The 16,570-nt window shown below is 33.7% G+C and overlaps 1 protein-coding gene across 16 annotated transcripts in view; it reads left to right on the top strand.

The window, feature by feature from the left end:
* The window catches only part of LOC18102477 (probable inorganic phosphate transporter 1-3), a 49,198-nt gene that overhangs the window by 18,308 nt on the left and 14,320 nt on the right, over window positions 1-16,570 (top strand). The window contains exons 1-2 of one of the 16 annotated variants that reach the window (XM_052456184.1): window positions 5,164-5,306; window positions 16,151-16,358. The exons of 10 other annotated variants lie outside the window; for them this stretch is intronic. In XM_052456184.1, the coding sequence (XP_052312144.1) occupies window positions 16,187-16,358 (172 nt within the window). In that variant the 5' untranslated portion in view covers window positions 5,164-5,306; window positions 16,151-16,186. 5 more of the 16 variants (XM_052456183.1, XM_052456186.1, XM_006378279.3 and 2 more) reach the window with 5 other exon arrangements.

Here is a 16,570-nt window from a genome sequence, read left to right as displayed (position 1 = left end):
CTACGGTCTGTCCTAATCAGCTTCGAAGACTGCAGATCTTGTACACAACAAAAGAAACCAGAAAACATGACTAAATAATCACCAAAATCATATAATTGACCAACAGAAGCAAGATTCAATTTGAGTTTTGGAATAAGATAAACATTAGGGAGAGACAAGTGAGGTGTGATAACAGAACCAACACCTGCTAAGGGCATAGGAGTGTCATCAGCAGTCACAACAAGAATGGAAGGCGAAGGGGACACGAAAGTAAAGGATGAAGAATCTGGAGACATATGATGTGAAGCACTAAAATCCAAGACTCATTCAGCATGTGACATACCTGAGGAATTATGAGGCAACTAACCTACAGAAGGAGAAGCGAACATTGTTTGTGGCTGTAAGGAGATAAACTTTTGAAATTACACAGCCAGAGTTCTAGGATCGGTGATAGAGACTGATGAAGCTACTGCTGCAGTATTGTGGTGTGGTGATTTATAACCCTGAGGTGGTCTATGAGCATTAGACTGTGACTGGCTACCAGGCTTTCAAAGATTGATTATGTTGTCTTAATTTGGGACACTGAGTCTTTCAATAACCTTTCTGCTTACAGAAACTGTATTATTTGAAGTCAACCCTTGTGTAATGCTTATTCTAATGATTAGAGAATGACTTAGAGGGTATTGCTAGTACAGAAGGATTCAAAGCAGAAAGAATTTCCTTTTCTAGAATAAGATTGAAGACGTATTTCTTCAGTCAATAACTCACTAACAGCAGAATCAACAGAAGACAGTGGAGAACGATACAGAATTGAACCTCTAAGTCCTTCAAAATCACTGTGAAATGCTGTTAAAAACTGTATCAATCGTTGTTGCTCTATACACTCAATATAGACACCACATGCCTTTAGTTCTGCCGATTCTGTAAGAGCCAATTGATCCCAGAGATCTATCATAGCAGAATAAAACTCTTAAATACTCATATTCTTCTAATGAAGAGTTCATATATCATTCTCTAATTGATACTGCTTTGCAAAATTTGATTGCATGAATAACCGTTGCAGATGATCCTAAACCTCTTTTATTGTCTCATACTTCACCAACTGTGTACCTATAGAATGCTTAATGAAATTGTTAATCCAAGTAATAATCTTTGCATTGTTTGCTTTCCATCCCCTTCTTTAGTGTTTTTAGGTACCACATATGTTCCACTGACATATCCACACTTCTTGTTACCCTTAAGAAAATTTCTCATTACATAACTCCAATATAAATAGTTCTTCCCATCCAACCTCACACTCACAGACTAAAGCAAATCATCTCTTTTAGAAGCCATAATCATCAATCACAGAGAACCAGAATGCAAAAGCAGTGGAATACAAAATACCAAATTGCAGAAACTAAACAGAGACCGCATAAACTAAACAAATATCTTCTTGAAGTTATACGATTACACCAAAACATAAAACAAATTTGCAGAAACTGAACGCAATACTAAATTGTAGAAATTAAAGGGAAGGCGAAATACCAGATTTGGCATAAGCGGAAGACAAAATACCAGTTGGATCCACGAAAGCTGTGTTTGAGATTAAGCCTCGTTCCATAAAATCAGCTCTGATACCATGTTAAAATAATTCAATTAACAGAAAATAAATACGAACACAAAAGAGAGGAAGACTAGAATTCTCCTTAATTGATTTATAAAAAAAACATCATTTAACCTAAATACAAAGAGGTTATATATAAATTAAGCTAAAAATAGTATTTTATCCTTAATAAATAAAACAAGATAAATATATTTATCAAGAGCACTGTTAGAGCTAAGAGTGGCACCATTCCACGTAAAATCAAGGTATATGCAGTCCTCCCTGCTCCTCGTATACATACGTGTTATTTTATCTACAAATAATATTCCAAAAGGGTTTTTAGGTGGTTTGTTTAGGAGAACCATGGTCATTTGTTAGTGGAGGTCTTAGTGGAGGTTTCATTGCCAGGGGAGTTCCTTCTCATCGTTTATCCTTTCCTTTTCCTTAGAAGTAAGAAAAATCAGATTAGAAGGTTTATTGATTCTTGATAAGTAAGTTCACTGGCTTGGAGTCTTTCTAACATTAAATCCATCATCTTCATCTACAGCAGAAAAGGTCAAAAAGATGCTGTGAAAAGATTCCGATAATTGATTTTTCGATTAATGCTTTCATCAGCACTGTTAGACGTTCACGTATGTGCTTTATGTTGAGGTTTTAGTTAGTCTTGGTTGTGACTGGCAATATTAAAGGAATCCGTTCTCATTAACATCGTAAAATGTTCGTCCAAAAAGCAGATTTTGAAGGTAAAATAGTTCGAATCGAATGCATGTGAAAGTCAAATCAACAATCTCAAGATTCTCAAGATTAACCATCGTCAGGTGATAATTCCGGGAATGCAAGTGGTAATGGGTGTTGACTTAGTTTTTGGTTGACAAGGAATCCGGCATATGCTCAAAAAGATCTCTTTGACTTGCATCATGCCCTTCCTTTGTGCTATACATTATAAGATACAGCTATACATTATAAGATACATATAATCGAAAGAAATATCCAGAAATGATGTCTAATTAACTATTCCCGATCACCGATCTCCCTTTGAATTAATTATTAATACTTCAATTAAACTCTTTATTTAACTCGTAGCTCAAATTACTAATTTAATTATATTTAGTTCAATTGATTGCTCAGTCATCAATCATTTCACATTATTTAAACGAGACGAGAGTAAACTTGAAGGGTTGCTATATTGTGAGCTCTAAGAGGCTTCGGGATCAATTATAAAATATTGCAAGCACATCTAGCCGACATCGAATTTGCAATGCAAAGTGGTGGTGGTGGGCATCGTTTTAATATATCAGCTGTAGCTGTCTTGACTCTGTACGAACTGGTCTCAGGATAGCATGTACGGGACATGATGATCATAACTGCTAAGCACTCAATCGGCATTTAAGACAGAATGAACAATCAAGTGGACACGTTCCAATCCTGCGGCCTTGGAGTTCTAATTCTGAATCATTTGCTGGTGTTCTAAATTATGATGCGATGACACAACCACGATGCCCATAGACTTTAGCCGTTGTGGATTTGCATGAAGAAGATTTAACTTCTCATGTTTTAATTTTTTTTTCTTTTAGAAGTCATTAATTTAAATTTAATAATTTTCAAGGTTATTGAAGATTTATATAATTATTAATTTCAAAACTCGTAGAATTAATCGAATTACAAATAAGCTGATTTGATTTGAATACCCATATTAATATAAAAAAAATATAAAAAAAATATATAACTGCATATTTAACTAGCAATATCCATGTTAGGATCGGATAAATTAATCGGATGATAAAAAAAAAAACAAAAGAAAAGAAAATATACACAACATAAAACGTTCTATATATGGTTTAGTTAAATTGAGAGGAAGTAGTGCAATTTTGGATAATTCTCAATCCTAGAATGCATTCCATTCTCATAATATGCATAGGAATAACAGAAATCCTAAAGGTTTTTCTTTGCTTTTTTAAGGTATGATCTCTAGCAATACTTCTTAAAGATTAAGAAATATAATTCAATTATTTAAATGTCATCATATATATATATATATATATTATCCAGATCAAATAACTCAACGAAGGACATTCTTGATATTTTATTAATATCATAGCATTGGTTTTTATGAGTAAAAACTAATGGGTTCAAAGTGAAAATTTGCAATCCGTAACATTACACTGATCATCATCAGTAGAATTACCCTAACTTTAGGGAGAAAATAAATTGGAGAGACTCGAAAGGTTAATCAAATAATCCGATAACTTTCATGTTAGGGTGGGACCCGTACGTGCAACTTATCTGTACCTTACTTGTACTGTCTCCTTCCTTACAGGCAACATTACTATAATAACACGTTGACGTTCATTTTTAAAAGTCAGTGAGTAGTTGTTAAGGTTATATACCGTTGCACACAAGAGGGACGAGTGCTCTGAAAACCCCTCGTATTGCTTGCAGCAAACTCAGTACTCCTAAATTCTAATCATTTAACTATAAATAAAAAGTATTAATATGTAATTATGGTAGCATTTATTTTTAAAAGTTTTTTTACTAGAAGCGCATAAAAAATAAAGATTTTTTATTTTTTTAATTTCTTTTTAACATTTTTTAAACAAAAAAACAAAATACAAGTATATCTCAGAAAATAACTGCGTGATCATTTTCATGATGGGGTCAACAAAGTATTTGAATTCACGGCTACATTCCCTGAACTCCCTTGAGCTTCTTTTACTCCTCGGTCTTCACTAATCTATTTATTTATTTTTGGAGAGGAGAGGATGAGAAAATGCTCTTTCTGAGATGAATTCTGTCCTATAGAATCAGCGGTGGCCCGCACCGCAATCCACCAGAACTGAGAGGCTGATGTAAAGTGTCATTGTAGTTCCCATTTTTTGTGGGGGCTTTATTAGTAGTACAACCTTTTAAGGCTTTGTTTTAGTCCTAGAAGAGGAGAACGGGTGTTAGAATGAATTCAATCTAAGGGAAATTGGAGATGGTAGGATTAAATTCTCCTTTTGAAGTAACGAGTCGCCTCCTTGGTTAGATTAAAAAATAGGATGAGGATAACGAAATGAGAATTATCTAAAGGGATGAAGGAATCCCCAAGTTTTACGTTATGTTTTTATACAAACTATTTGTAATTAAGATTGGATTAAGGTGGAATGGAAGGATGGATGGACTCCAGGCGGTTGCTAAAAGGCAAGTCTTTTGAGCACCTTCATCGTTAGTAAGGACTCCATGGTTTGTCTATGCCTCTAGCATTGGTCAGAATCCTGAAAATCCCTTGATTTCTACTTTCCCAGCTAGTTTACCAGGAGGAGGGCGGGCAATTTCCAACTTGATCACTGTAACTTTATGGTGCTTGACCTTAAATTCTTGTAAATAGACCACCAACACCTCAGTTTGTTTTGAACGTAACAACGCCTCAATTAGAGATGACGATTAATAACTATTTAAAGGGCACAAGTATATATATATATATATAAAAAAAAAGCTAAAACGTCCATTCAATAAAGAAGGGGTTGTGATTAACAGAGAGGATACAGAGAAGTGGCAAGCCTGTGAAAGAGCTGACTATCATTAAGTGGGTATATACCATTAGATGCCGCATTGATTTTGGGTTTGTGTTAATCACATGAAAGTTGAAACCTTTATAAATAGCTGGCCACTCTCCACCCCCAACAACAATCATCTCTCTCCCCCCCCCCCTCTCCAGCTTTATCCAATCTTCTCTCACTGGTGTAATTAGTTGAAGAAGCAGGTGAGTCTCTGTGTCTAATATCTGAATCTTTTGAAGTCTTGCCTTTTTAGACGAGTCATCATGAACCACTACAAGTTCCTTGCTTCTTGGAACTGGCTTCTCTGTATAAAGTAGTAGCAGCACTTTGGTATAGGTAGCAAGTAAATCATTTTATGTGTAGTGGTCTAGTGGATACCTTATCTTCATGAAGATCTTAAAGCTGATCATAACATGATTTTCGACTGCTAGTGAGCTAAAATATGCTGTTACTACTTTGAAAATGTTGTTATTTGTTTTTTTTTTTTCATCTTCTAGAGATTAGCTGCTCTTACAATAAATATTTTTTTGCTAGAAAACTTTATAAATGAAGATGGACATGAAAGTTACACACCTGGCAGGAAAAAGAAATTTCACGGGAAAATGTTGTGTCATGAAGTTTTCTTTTTTCTCTAGTCTCCAAAATCTAGTATCCACGTGAATAACCAGTTCTCTTTTCTATTCCTTAGACAGTTTCGGTCCAATTTTTAAGACTTGTGCAAGTTTTATTTTTTTCTAACTAACCATTTAATTTCTATTATTTCTTTACAAATAATCAGTAGGCGCCACAAATAAATATTATATTTTATATTTTATTATATATAATTTAAATTTTGATTTTAAATTTAAATTTATTGGATTCCACCATTATACATAGTTCTTACACGGAAATGAAATATTCTCAATATTTTATCCTTTAATCACTTTTTACATCTTTAATAATTTATCTTTTAACACTCTATCTTAAATCAAACAGAACCTAAGTAACCATGTCCACCTCTCTTCGGAGCCCTTTTCTGTGTCGGTTGGTTGAGGATAATATTCAAGGTCACCAAAGAGCTCCCAAGAGGTAGCAATTTTTCAGCCCAAAGAGAAGGCATAAGAAGTGAATATGAGATGGAGATAAGGCCGGGCTCTCAAGTGGCAATGGACAATGGTCCACCATCATCACTTTCCGAAAAAGCAAAAACACTTCAATTGGGTGGTCGCAGCCTGCCGCCCCGCTTGAAAATTTTCAAAAAAAACAAGCGTCAAGATCGCTGTCATTATCAGCATTTCTTTCTCTCGAGGAAGAGCTTCTTTTTGGGGTCCATTTCTCACCTAGCCACTACTTTTCTACTACTTGAAACACTCGCTACTTGCTTTCCATTTATCTTTTTTTTTTTTTTTTCAAAATAGCACCATTCATTCTTTACTCCACTACAAAGAAACCCAGACCCCCAAACAGATCCTATTCCCTTTAATCCTGTTTCACCCTTTTATTTTAGTCAGAAGACTTAACAGAGGCAAAAAAATAAAATAAAATTGGAGCCTTTTGTTCTTGATGGAATCATTAATAGGTTGCTTGAAGTTGGGGGAAACCAGGTTCAGCTTTCCGAGGCTGAAATTAGGCAACTTTGCATCACTTCGAGGGAGATTTTCTTGAAGCAGCCCAATCTTCTAGAGCTTGAAGCTCCTATCAAGATTTGTGGTAAATATCCTTTTATAAAACCCCATTATTTTTTTCCCAACCATATTTATAATGTCAAAATTGAATTTTGCATGTTAGGACAGTCAAAACAGATTGTCACGTCAAAGTGGATTTGTTATGCATATATTGATTGGAATTTGAACTGGTTAGTGATCAAGGCTTATGTGAAACTGCCTGAACTCTGTTCTTTATGGGAATGTGATGACATTTTTTGACATTGGTGTTGAGATGTGCTTTATGGATACAAGCGGTGAGTGCATTCATCTAATGCCTAAATGATTGAAAATTTTCATTTCTGAATATATTCCCTTCTGTTCCTTTATAATTATAGCACACAGGGCTCATTGGACAATATGCACTAAGAACATGAGATCTAGGTGATGTTTTCATAATTGGCCTGCTGAATTTTTTTGGAATTGGTATGAAATAAGCAGGCAAGCGATAAGAGAAATAGCTCTCTGCCTGAGTTTGACAATGCTGGTGCCATCATGACCATGGATGAGAATCCACAATGTTCTTTCCAAATACTGAGACCTGCAGCGAAGAAGCCAAAATTTTGCGTTGGGAGCACTGTTACAGCTAAGAGTGGCACCATTCCACATAAAATCAAGGTATATGCAGTCCACCCTGCTCCTCGTATACATACCTGTTATTTTATTTACAAATAATATTCCAAGAGGTTTTTAGGTGGTTGTTTAGGAGAACCATGGTCATTTGTTAGTGTAGGTCTTAGTGGAGGTTTCATTGCCAGGGGAGTTCCTTCTCATCGTTTATCCTTTCCTTTTCCGTAGAAGTAAGAAAAATCAGATTAGAAGGTTTATTGATTCTTGATAAGTAAGTTCACTGGCTTGAAGTCTTTCTAACATTAAATCCATCATCTTCATCCAGAGCAGAGAAGGTCAGAAAGATGCTGTGAAAAGATTCCGCAAATTGATTTTTCGATTAATGCTTTCATCAGCACTGTTAGACGTTCACGTATGTGCTTTATGTTGAGGTTTTAGTTAGTCTTGGTTGTGAGTGGCAGTATCTAGATATAGCACCTAGGAATCATTAAGGGTTACCTGGTGTTTCCTCAACTCTGCCTTATAATGCCTTCTCCAAGTGATATAGTGCTTGAAAACTGGTCAATTGGTTTTTCAATGAGCATCACATACGAGTATTCCATGCACATAATGATATTTAATATTGATTACACCCAAAATAAACATCTCCCATTGAGCACATGTGAGTTGGTCGATTCTTATGAAAGAGAGTGATCAAGATAAGAAAGCTTCAGGGAGAAGCTGCGAAGCATCGACCAGCACATGTAGGAACTTCTAATCTACTGATTACGAGACTTGTTAATGAAATGGAATGTGCGATGTGGCAGAAAAAAATCATGGAAGATTCCTAAAGTAATTTAGCGTTATTAAAACAGAAGTTTAGGTCATTGGTTTCATAAAATAGAGAGCTCCTCTCATCTCATTTTAATTCTCCAGGCAGACCCATACACGCTTTTAATTCAATTCATCTTACAGCTTTTATTTTCTTTCTTGACTATATTTTTAGCTTAACAGCAAACCTTTCTATCTTGAACACTGAATAAGAGATAACTTGCCCGGGTGATGAACAAGCACTTCTGTTTTTGTTTTTTGACAACATGGATTAGAAGTTTGTTTTGTAAAACCTGAAAGTTGATCCCAGTTGCCCAGAACGCCAGGTTCTAACATAACATCTATTACTTTGATACTTAAGATTCCGTAACGAGTAGATACTTCCGCAGAAACATAATCGAGATTGGATCTTGTACGAAGGTAGGCTTCACACCTACCCCATCTAGACGATAAATAGATAAATAAATGGGTTTCTTGCGGGCATTTGCCAGCTTCAACAAGAGATGCACCTGCCACGTAGGGGAATAGAAGGCTTATCTCCTACCTATAAACCATGAAGTACAACAAGAGATGCCCCTGCTACGTAGGGGAATAGAATGCAAAGTTGACCGTTATTCCATTGCATATAGTAGATTACAATGGTCCATTGTACCTAACAAACATTAACAATGACATTAAAGAGTGGGTTCTCTTTTAAGTCTTAACCTTTCCAATGGCGTGTTACAGTGGAAGTCAAAATCTTGTGTGAGATTCTGACATTGATCTTTTGGACAGTTAATTTATTCTTCATTATCTTAGATCGCTTGTGTGACAGTTCTATTTGAAATTATTGTGGCACAAAATCCACTTTTGTTACTTCAAATTTGGGAATCCATGAATTACATCATGGGGGATTGAAATTCGAGGTCTCTTTGAGGCGATCGTAAGTGCTCCTGGAGTCCCTTAAAGTTTAAAATTGAGAATATTGCAGACGACGGAGGGTTCCACCTAAAATGTTCTCTTCCTTTCTTTTTCCAAGATGTTGCTGGCTTCCTGCTAGCTCTAGGTTGACTATTTTTACCATCTGTTTATCATTTGTGTCTGATTCTCTGTTCATGTGTAAATATAGTATGGTCCGTGAGTTTCTTCATTCATCTGTGTAAATTTGAACAGGCTTCTCGGCAATCACACACCCCAGGCCCAAAAGCTGCGATCATGAATGGACAAAAATCATGCCCGAAGTCAGGATGGGCTTATTTGTTCGAGAATTGAATAAGTTAGTTACTACTAATAAATGCCATCCCACTCACAATTTCTCGGGCCTTAGCCCTTTTTCTTCGCAGTTACGCTTTGGACATTTATATTAGAACCCCTTGGCATTATGCAAGCTTTTAATAGACGAAGTACATGGTCCACATCCACAGAGAAATCAATCGACCTCAAAGAACACAGGGCCTAATCCATTTCTTTATGAAATTCTTTCGAAGCATCCCCGTTTCATTATTATTGGAGGCTACTTCGAAGAAACAAACCATAGAAAACGCTTAACTGTGGTTCTATGATGTGAAATTTATTACTCCCATCCTTTAAAAAAGGCACGCAATCCACTTGAGTACAAGAAGACATTGACTTTCTATGTTCCTTGACCGGTGGAGCTAGGGCTAGGATTATTTATTAGAAAGGGTTAAAATTAATATAATAAGATATAATATTTGTTTTAATTTATTATACATGAGTTGTAAATCAAAACTTGTATAATTTAGTTTTATTTAAATAACTTACTACAAATATATAATGATCTTTGTATAAGATAAAAGGTTTGAAGTAATACTAAATTGAGTCAAAACAATGAATTTAATTTCATCTTCATAATGCATTCATCATTTTAATATTGTTGGTCATTATACCTATCAAATATAAACATACAAAGTATATAAGAAACATTAGTTAAAGCGAAGCATTATTTATGTTTGATAAACTTTAAAATAAATAAAAAAATAATAAAGAATGATTCGTACATATTTATTTTAATTGTACTCGTCATTCTTTCATAAAATAGAAATTATCGATTATCATATCAATTTTTCTTATTTTGTTCATGGTTCAACCTAAAATCAAAACATATATCGCAAGAAAAAATTGATAATTTTAGTGACTGCTAAAAACAACATAAAAAAATCCAAGCATAATCAAAACAAACGAATAAAATATATATAATTAATTAGAAAAAAAATCACTATAACAAGAATTCAAAAAACAATTGGTAGAACTAGCAGATCTGAGAAAAAAAAAGAGCAAAAATGATAGAATTATATAAAAAAAATCTCATCAAATTATAAACAAACATCTCAAAACAAAACAAAAATAGATTTTAAATTTTAATTACCTTATTTTGTTTGATGAAAGATAAATTAATTGGTGGCTCTGCTTCAACTTTTTTGTAGAAAAATTTTGCTCGTGATTTATGTTTTTATTTTTGTTTTTGATGAGCTAACAGGATTTATATTAGAGTAAATTGGTAGCTATATTTTTTATTTTACAAAATAATGCTTTTATATTGTTTTCTTTACAAGCAGGTCAAAAAGAAAATCAAAAGTAAAGTGACCCACCTCTTTAAAATAGCAACTATAACTCTTCCTCGTACCTAATTACCCTAATTACCCAGTAATAAAAAAATGTCTTGCAGTGGAGCCTGTATATTCATAGCTGTTATCGGTCCTTTTGATATTTAGAGGAGCCCTTTTCAGTTCTGGTAGGTGTAGGAGAATATTAGGGTACCTGTATATTTTGATAGTGATAAATGGGGCCGGGTCAGGGTGGCTCCTTTTCGCTGGGGCATTTTGGAAAAGAAAGTTGCTATGTGCTTCAGTTCTCTTCTTACAGTCCTTGAGTGGCTGCAGCTGCATTTCCTTTTCATATGTGTGTGTGTATCAACTTGTGTAATGTATCCACATCACTGTGTTTTGTTTGAGGAAAAATTCAGAGCATCCTTTATAAGATTACAAGGATTTCAGTTCTTAGAAGATAATAATACTAATTGGACTAATGATTTATCTAGGTTTCATTTACCTAGAGTCCATTACAGGGAATCTTAGGGTCTCAGGTTTGCTATATTATATACTCTAGTTGGTTAAAAGATTTTGTTTGGCTTTGTTGAGCTTCTCATGAGTTCATGGTTTGATTTCTTTACTATATTTTTGGAGGTATATTGCTTGAGTGAGTGCGATATATCATCACTGTCCATTGTCCAACATTAATCCCATATTTATGTCTCAAAATGAGATTTGTTTAATTGGAGTACAAATGTAAACTGTGTTAGTTGTTGCTGGTGGTAACATTTCTCAATTATAACTTTCAAACGCCAGAAGCACGATGGAATAATAGATGTTTCTAATCACTTTTTAAATGCGTGGGCACGCCAATCTAGATCAGCTTCTAATCACTCACTGATGTCGTGAGCGCGCACACAGTTGAAATTGCTGCAATACGCATGGATATTTCTTTATTAAGAGGTTGTGTGAAAATAATATATTCATTTCACACACAAAAAACAAATCATTTTAACCACAGCTTCCTAAACTTTCCTATGAACTATAAATTATATAATTGAACTTCACTATGTTCTCTGTGATCAAATAAAAAAAGATATCAAGTAATATATATATATATATATATATATATATATATATATATATATATCTCACTGATATTTTCTTGAAAAAAATAATGGGAACGAACGTCTGCTCGCTTAACAAGTAAAATAATCCAAGTAAAGTTTCACCCATTACCATCAACCCATGGTATGTAGATGATGGTCCACCATGCAGGTTATTGTGGGCTATTAGCATATAAAATTTAAAATTTTACTGAAATAATACAATTACAAATAAATTTAGTGAAATAACATGATTTGTATTTACTACGATTTCAAACATGACATATAAATAACATCAATTGTCGTGTTTCATAATCCCAATATATATTCCATGGATATTGTGTTTCTAAAACATGAGGGGTTGAAAATATGTTTTTTGTTTTTCAAAGTATTTTACTAATATTTTTAATTTACTATGTTAATTTTTTTTTAAATCCTCAAATTAAATTTCAAGGTAAAAAATAGTACAACGACCCTGTTCTCATTAACATCGTAAAATGTTCATCCAAAAGGCAGATTTAAAGGTAAAATAGTTAGAAGATTCTCCCTGCAGTCAAATAACCATCGTCAGGTGATAATTCCGGGAATGTAAGTGGGAATGGGTGTTGACTTAGTTTTTGGTTGACATGGAATATGGCATATGCTGTGAAAGATCTCTTTGACTTGCATCATGCCCTTCCTTGTTGCTATACATTATGAGATATATTAATCGAAAGCAACATCCAGAAATGATGTCTAATTAACTATTCACAATCACCGATCTCCCTTGTAATTAATTATTAATACTTCAATTAAATTAACTCTTTATTTAACTCGTAGCTCAAATTACTAATTTAATTATATTTAGTTCAATTGATTGCTCAGTCATCAATCATTTCACATTATTTAAACGAGACGGAGTAAACTAGGAGAGTTGCCATATTGTGAGCTCTAAGAGGCTTCGGGATAAATTATAAAATATTGTCGAGCACAACCAGTCGACATCGAATTTGCAATGCAAAGTGGTGATGGTGGGCATTCATCATGATTTCTAAGCACTCAATTGGCATTTCATACAGAATAAGCAATCAAGTGGACACGTTATACATGGGTTTTCCTATATATCTTGCGGCCTTAAAAGATCGAGTTCTACTTCTGAATCATCTGCTGGTGTTCTAAATTATGATGCGATGACACAGCCACGATGCCCATAGACTTTAATTAGCCGTTGTGGATTTGCATGACAACGACGACGTCCATGATAAGATATGAAAGAAACACATAATTGCATATTTAACTAGCAATATCTGTGCTAGTATCGGACAAATTTAATGCGCAAAATTAACAAAGTAAAAGAAAATTATTAGATAATAATATAAATCATATCTTGGAGTCTTACTTAAAAACTTAAGTTATTGAATTGAATTGTTTTCTTTTATATGGTATCAGAGTTTTGATGACCAAGCGATCACGAATTTGAATCTCATTATTCTCATTTATTTGATAAAAATTAAGCATAAGGTGGTGAGAAATTGTACAAGTTTCAAGCCTAAAGAGCATCCAATTAAGGGAGTATTTGTGCTAGAAAATAATATAAATCATATCTTAGAATATTATCAAAAAATTTAAGTTATTGAGTTGAATTGATTTTTTTCACAAGAATAACAGAAAGCCTAAAGGTTTTTCTTTGCTTTTTTAAGGATTCTCTCGCAATACTTCATAAAGATTAATAAATATAATTTAATTATTTAAATGTCATAATATATATATATTATCCAGATCAAAGAACTCAACGAAAAACATTCTTTATATTTTATTAATATCATATATACCATTGGTTTTTATGAATAAAAATTATCGGGTTCAAAGTGCTCATCTGCAATCCGGAACATTACACTGATCATCAAAAGAATTACCCTAATTTTAGGGAGAAAATAAATTGGTGAGCCTCGAAAGGTTTATCAAATAATCCGATAACTATCATCTTAGGGTGGGACCCGTGCAGCTTATCTGTACCTTACTTGTGTCTCCTTCCTTGCAAGCAACATTACTATAATAAAAGTCAATGAATAGTTGTTAACGTTATATCGTTTCACACGAGGGATCGATGATGTTCATCCTCTCCTCGTATTATATAAAATCATTAAAAAAAAAAAACTCAAAATATTTTAAAAACAAAACCAAAGTACAGGTATATCTCAGGAAAAACTGCTTGATCATTTTCATGGTGGGGTCAACAAAGTATTTAAATTCACGGCTGCATCCTTGAACTTCTTTTAATAAAATGGAATTGCGTTCTCTCTCTCTTCAGTCTTTTCTTATCTAACTGATTATTTTTTATTTGGTTTAGTTTTTATTAAAAAAAAAATAATTAAATTGGTTTTTTTAAAAGAAAATTGATATCAAACCAGAACCGATTCAAACCAACCGGTTTTGGTTCAGTTATTTTAAAACAAAAACTAGTTCAAACCGGTTTGTCTCAGTTTTTTTCGATTTGGTTTGGATTTTTTCCGGTTTGGCTTGGATTTTTTTTAGTTTTTTCAGTTTGAGTTGGGTTCGGTTTTTTCGGTTTCAGGCTTATGAAACTGAACCGATCGGTTTTTTTAAAATTCTAATCAGTTTTTTTTACTGTTTAATTTTTTTAGATTTTTCTGTAGAAGGTGTTTGTGTCTTACTTTTACGTTTCATACAAACCATAATAAACTCATCGTTTGATAACAATAAAATTAAGTTTTGAAATGGTGGGATACATGTACTTTTTAGGTTTGCACCACAGGGTGATAAAAAGCATTATCAACCTGCTTTTAATACATAGAAAAGCCAAAAACCTTGTTTACACTCTGCAGACCATTGCTTTTACCATTGCAGACATGTTAAACTTTACACTTTCCAAATTACCTCCGACTAATATCTTTTAATACTCGTGGAGACACGAGTCTAGCATGATTGTCAGATTCAGACGTACTTGGGTGTGTGAATTGAGCAACTTCATCATTACCAATCATCTAGGGGGGTTTCCAACTTGATCACTATAACTTTATGTTCCTTGACGTTAAATTCTTTGTAAATAGACAACGAACTCCTCAATTTGTTTTGAACGTACCAACGCCTCAATTAGGGTTGACGATTAATAACTATTTAAAGGGCACAAGTATATAAAAACAAGCTAAAATATCCATTCAATAAAGAAGGGGTTGTGATTAACAGAGAGGAAGAGGCAAATGTGAAAGAGTTGACTAATATTAAATGGGTATATACCATTAGATGCCGCATTGATTTTGGGTTTGTGTTAATCACATGAAAGTTGAAACCTTCATAAATAGCTGGCCACTCTCCACCCCCAACAACAATCCTCTCTCTCTCTCCCTCTCCAGCTTTATCCAATCTTCTCTCACTGGTGTAATTAGTTGAAGAAGCAGGTGAGTCTGTGTGTCTAATAACTGAATCTTTTGAAGTCATGCCTTTTTAGACGAGTCATCATGAACCACCACAAGTTCCTTGCTTCTTGGAACTGGCTTCTCTGTATAAAGTAGTACGTAGGAGCACTTTGGTATAGGTAGCAAGTAAATCACTTTATGTGTAGTGGATACCTTATCTTCATGAAGATCTTAAAGCTGATCATAACATGATTTTCGACTGCTAGTAAGCTAAAATATTTGCTTCGTTTTCTATTCCTTAGGCTCATGAATTTGGATCGCCTTACTAGCTCCTATGTTACTTTCTATTCCATAACATGATTTTCGACTGCTAGTAAGCTAAAATAAAGAGATTTTATGTACTGTCATGGGTCTTTTGTAATTATAACTCAGTTTAATAAAAATTTTGAGAATAACACATGTTAATATTTGAAAAATACTATGGTTTAAACACAACCACTTTTAAATTATATTATTTTTCAAATCTATATCATTCTTTCAAAAAAATTACCAAACTATATCAATTTTTTTAAAAAATTCTTATTGTCATGGGATATTAGGTGCAACTAATCCCTAACATGGAGTTTAACTTGGTAAATAAAATATTATAATTTTTTTTTTATTAAAAACCTTTCATCATCTGGATGGTTTGACCAACTCTATCTTTGGCATCAACACTTTTATATTTGTCATCGTTGTTTAGGGTATTTTATTTAAAAATATATTAAATTATTTTATTTTATTTTTAACAATAACACACTAAAATTATTAGAAAACAATAAAAAATTATCAATTTAACATTTTTTCAAATAAAAAAATTAATGCAAATTGATATGTAGTTAAGGCTCGTGGGTCGTATTTGAAAAGTAAACATCTCAATTCATTATTGGGCTAATTGAATTTGTTTTATTTATCAAATGTCCTAACGGGGGTTCTGTTTTGCTGTTACTGTGCAGGAAATTTATTATACTGCGAAGTGGGAAGGATTAGGCATGGCTAGGGACCAATTGGTCGTCCTTAATGCACTCGATCTTGCAAAGACTCAATGGTACCATTTCACAGCAATCGTGATTGCCGGAATGGGATTTTTTACAGATGCTTATGATCTTTTCAGCATCTCCCTAGTTACCAAATTGCTTGGCCGCATATACTACACCAAGCCAGGTGCAGCAAAGCCAGGCACATTACCTCCTAATGCAGCAGCAGCTGTTAATGGTGTCGCCCTTTGTGGCACTTTAGCTGGTCAGCTATTCTTTGGTTGGCTTGGTGACAAATTGGGACGCAAGAAAGTCTATGGAATAACTCTGGTTCTCATGGTTCTTTGTTCTTTTGCCTCTGGTTTATCCTTTGGAAGGTCTGCTAACGGAACCATAGCC

This window comes from Populus trichocarpa, chromosome 10, assembly GCF_000002775.5.
Source record: "Populus trichocarpa isolate Nisqually-1 chromosome 10, P.trichocarpa_v4.1, whole genome shotgun sequence".
NCBI lineage: Eukaryota > Viridiplantae > Streptophyta > Magnoliopsida > Malpighiales > Salicaceae > Populus > Populus trichocarpa.
This window is presented reverse-complemented; position numbering and strand designations above follow the sequence as displayed.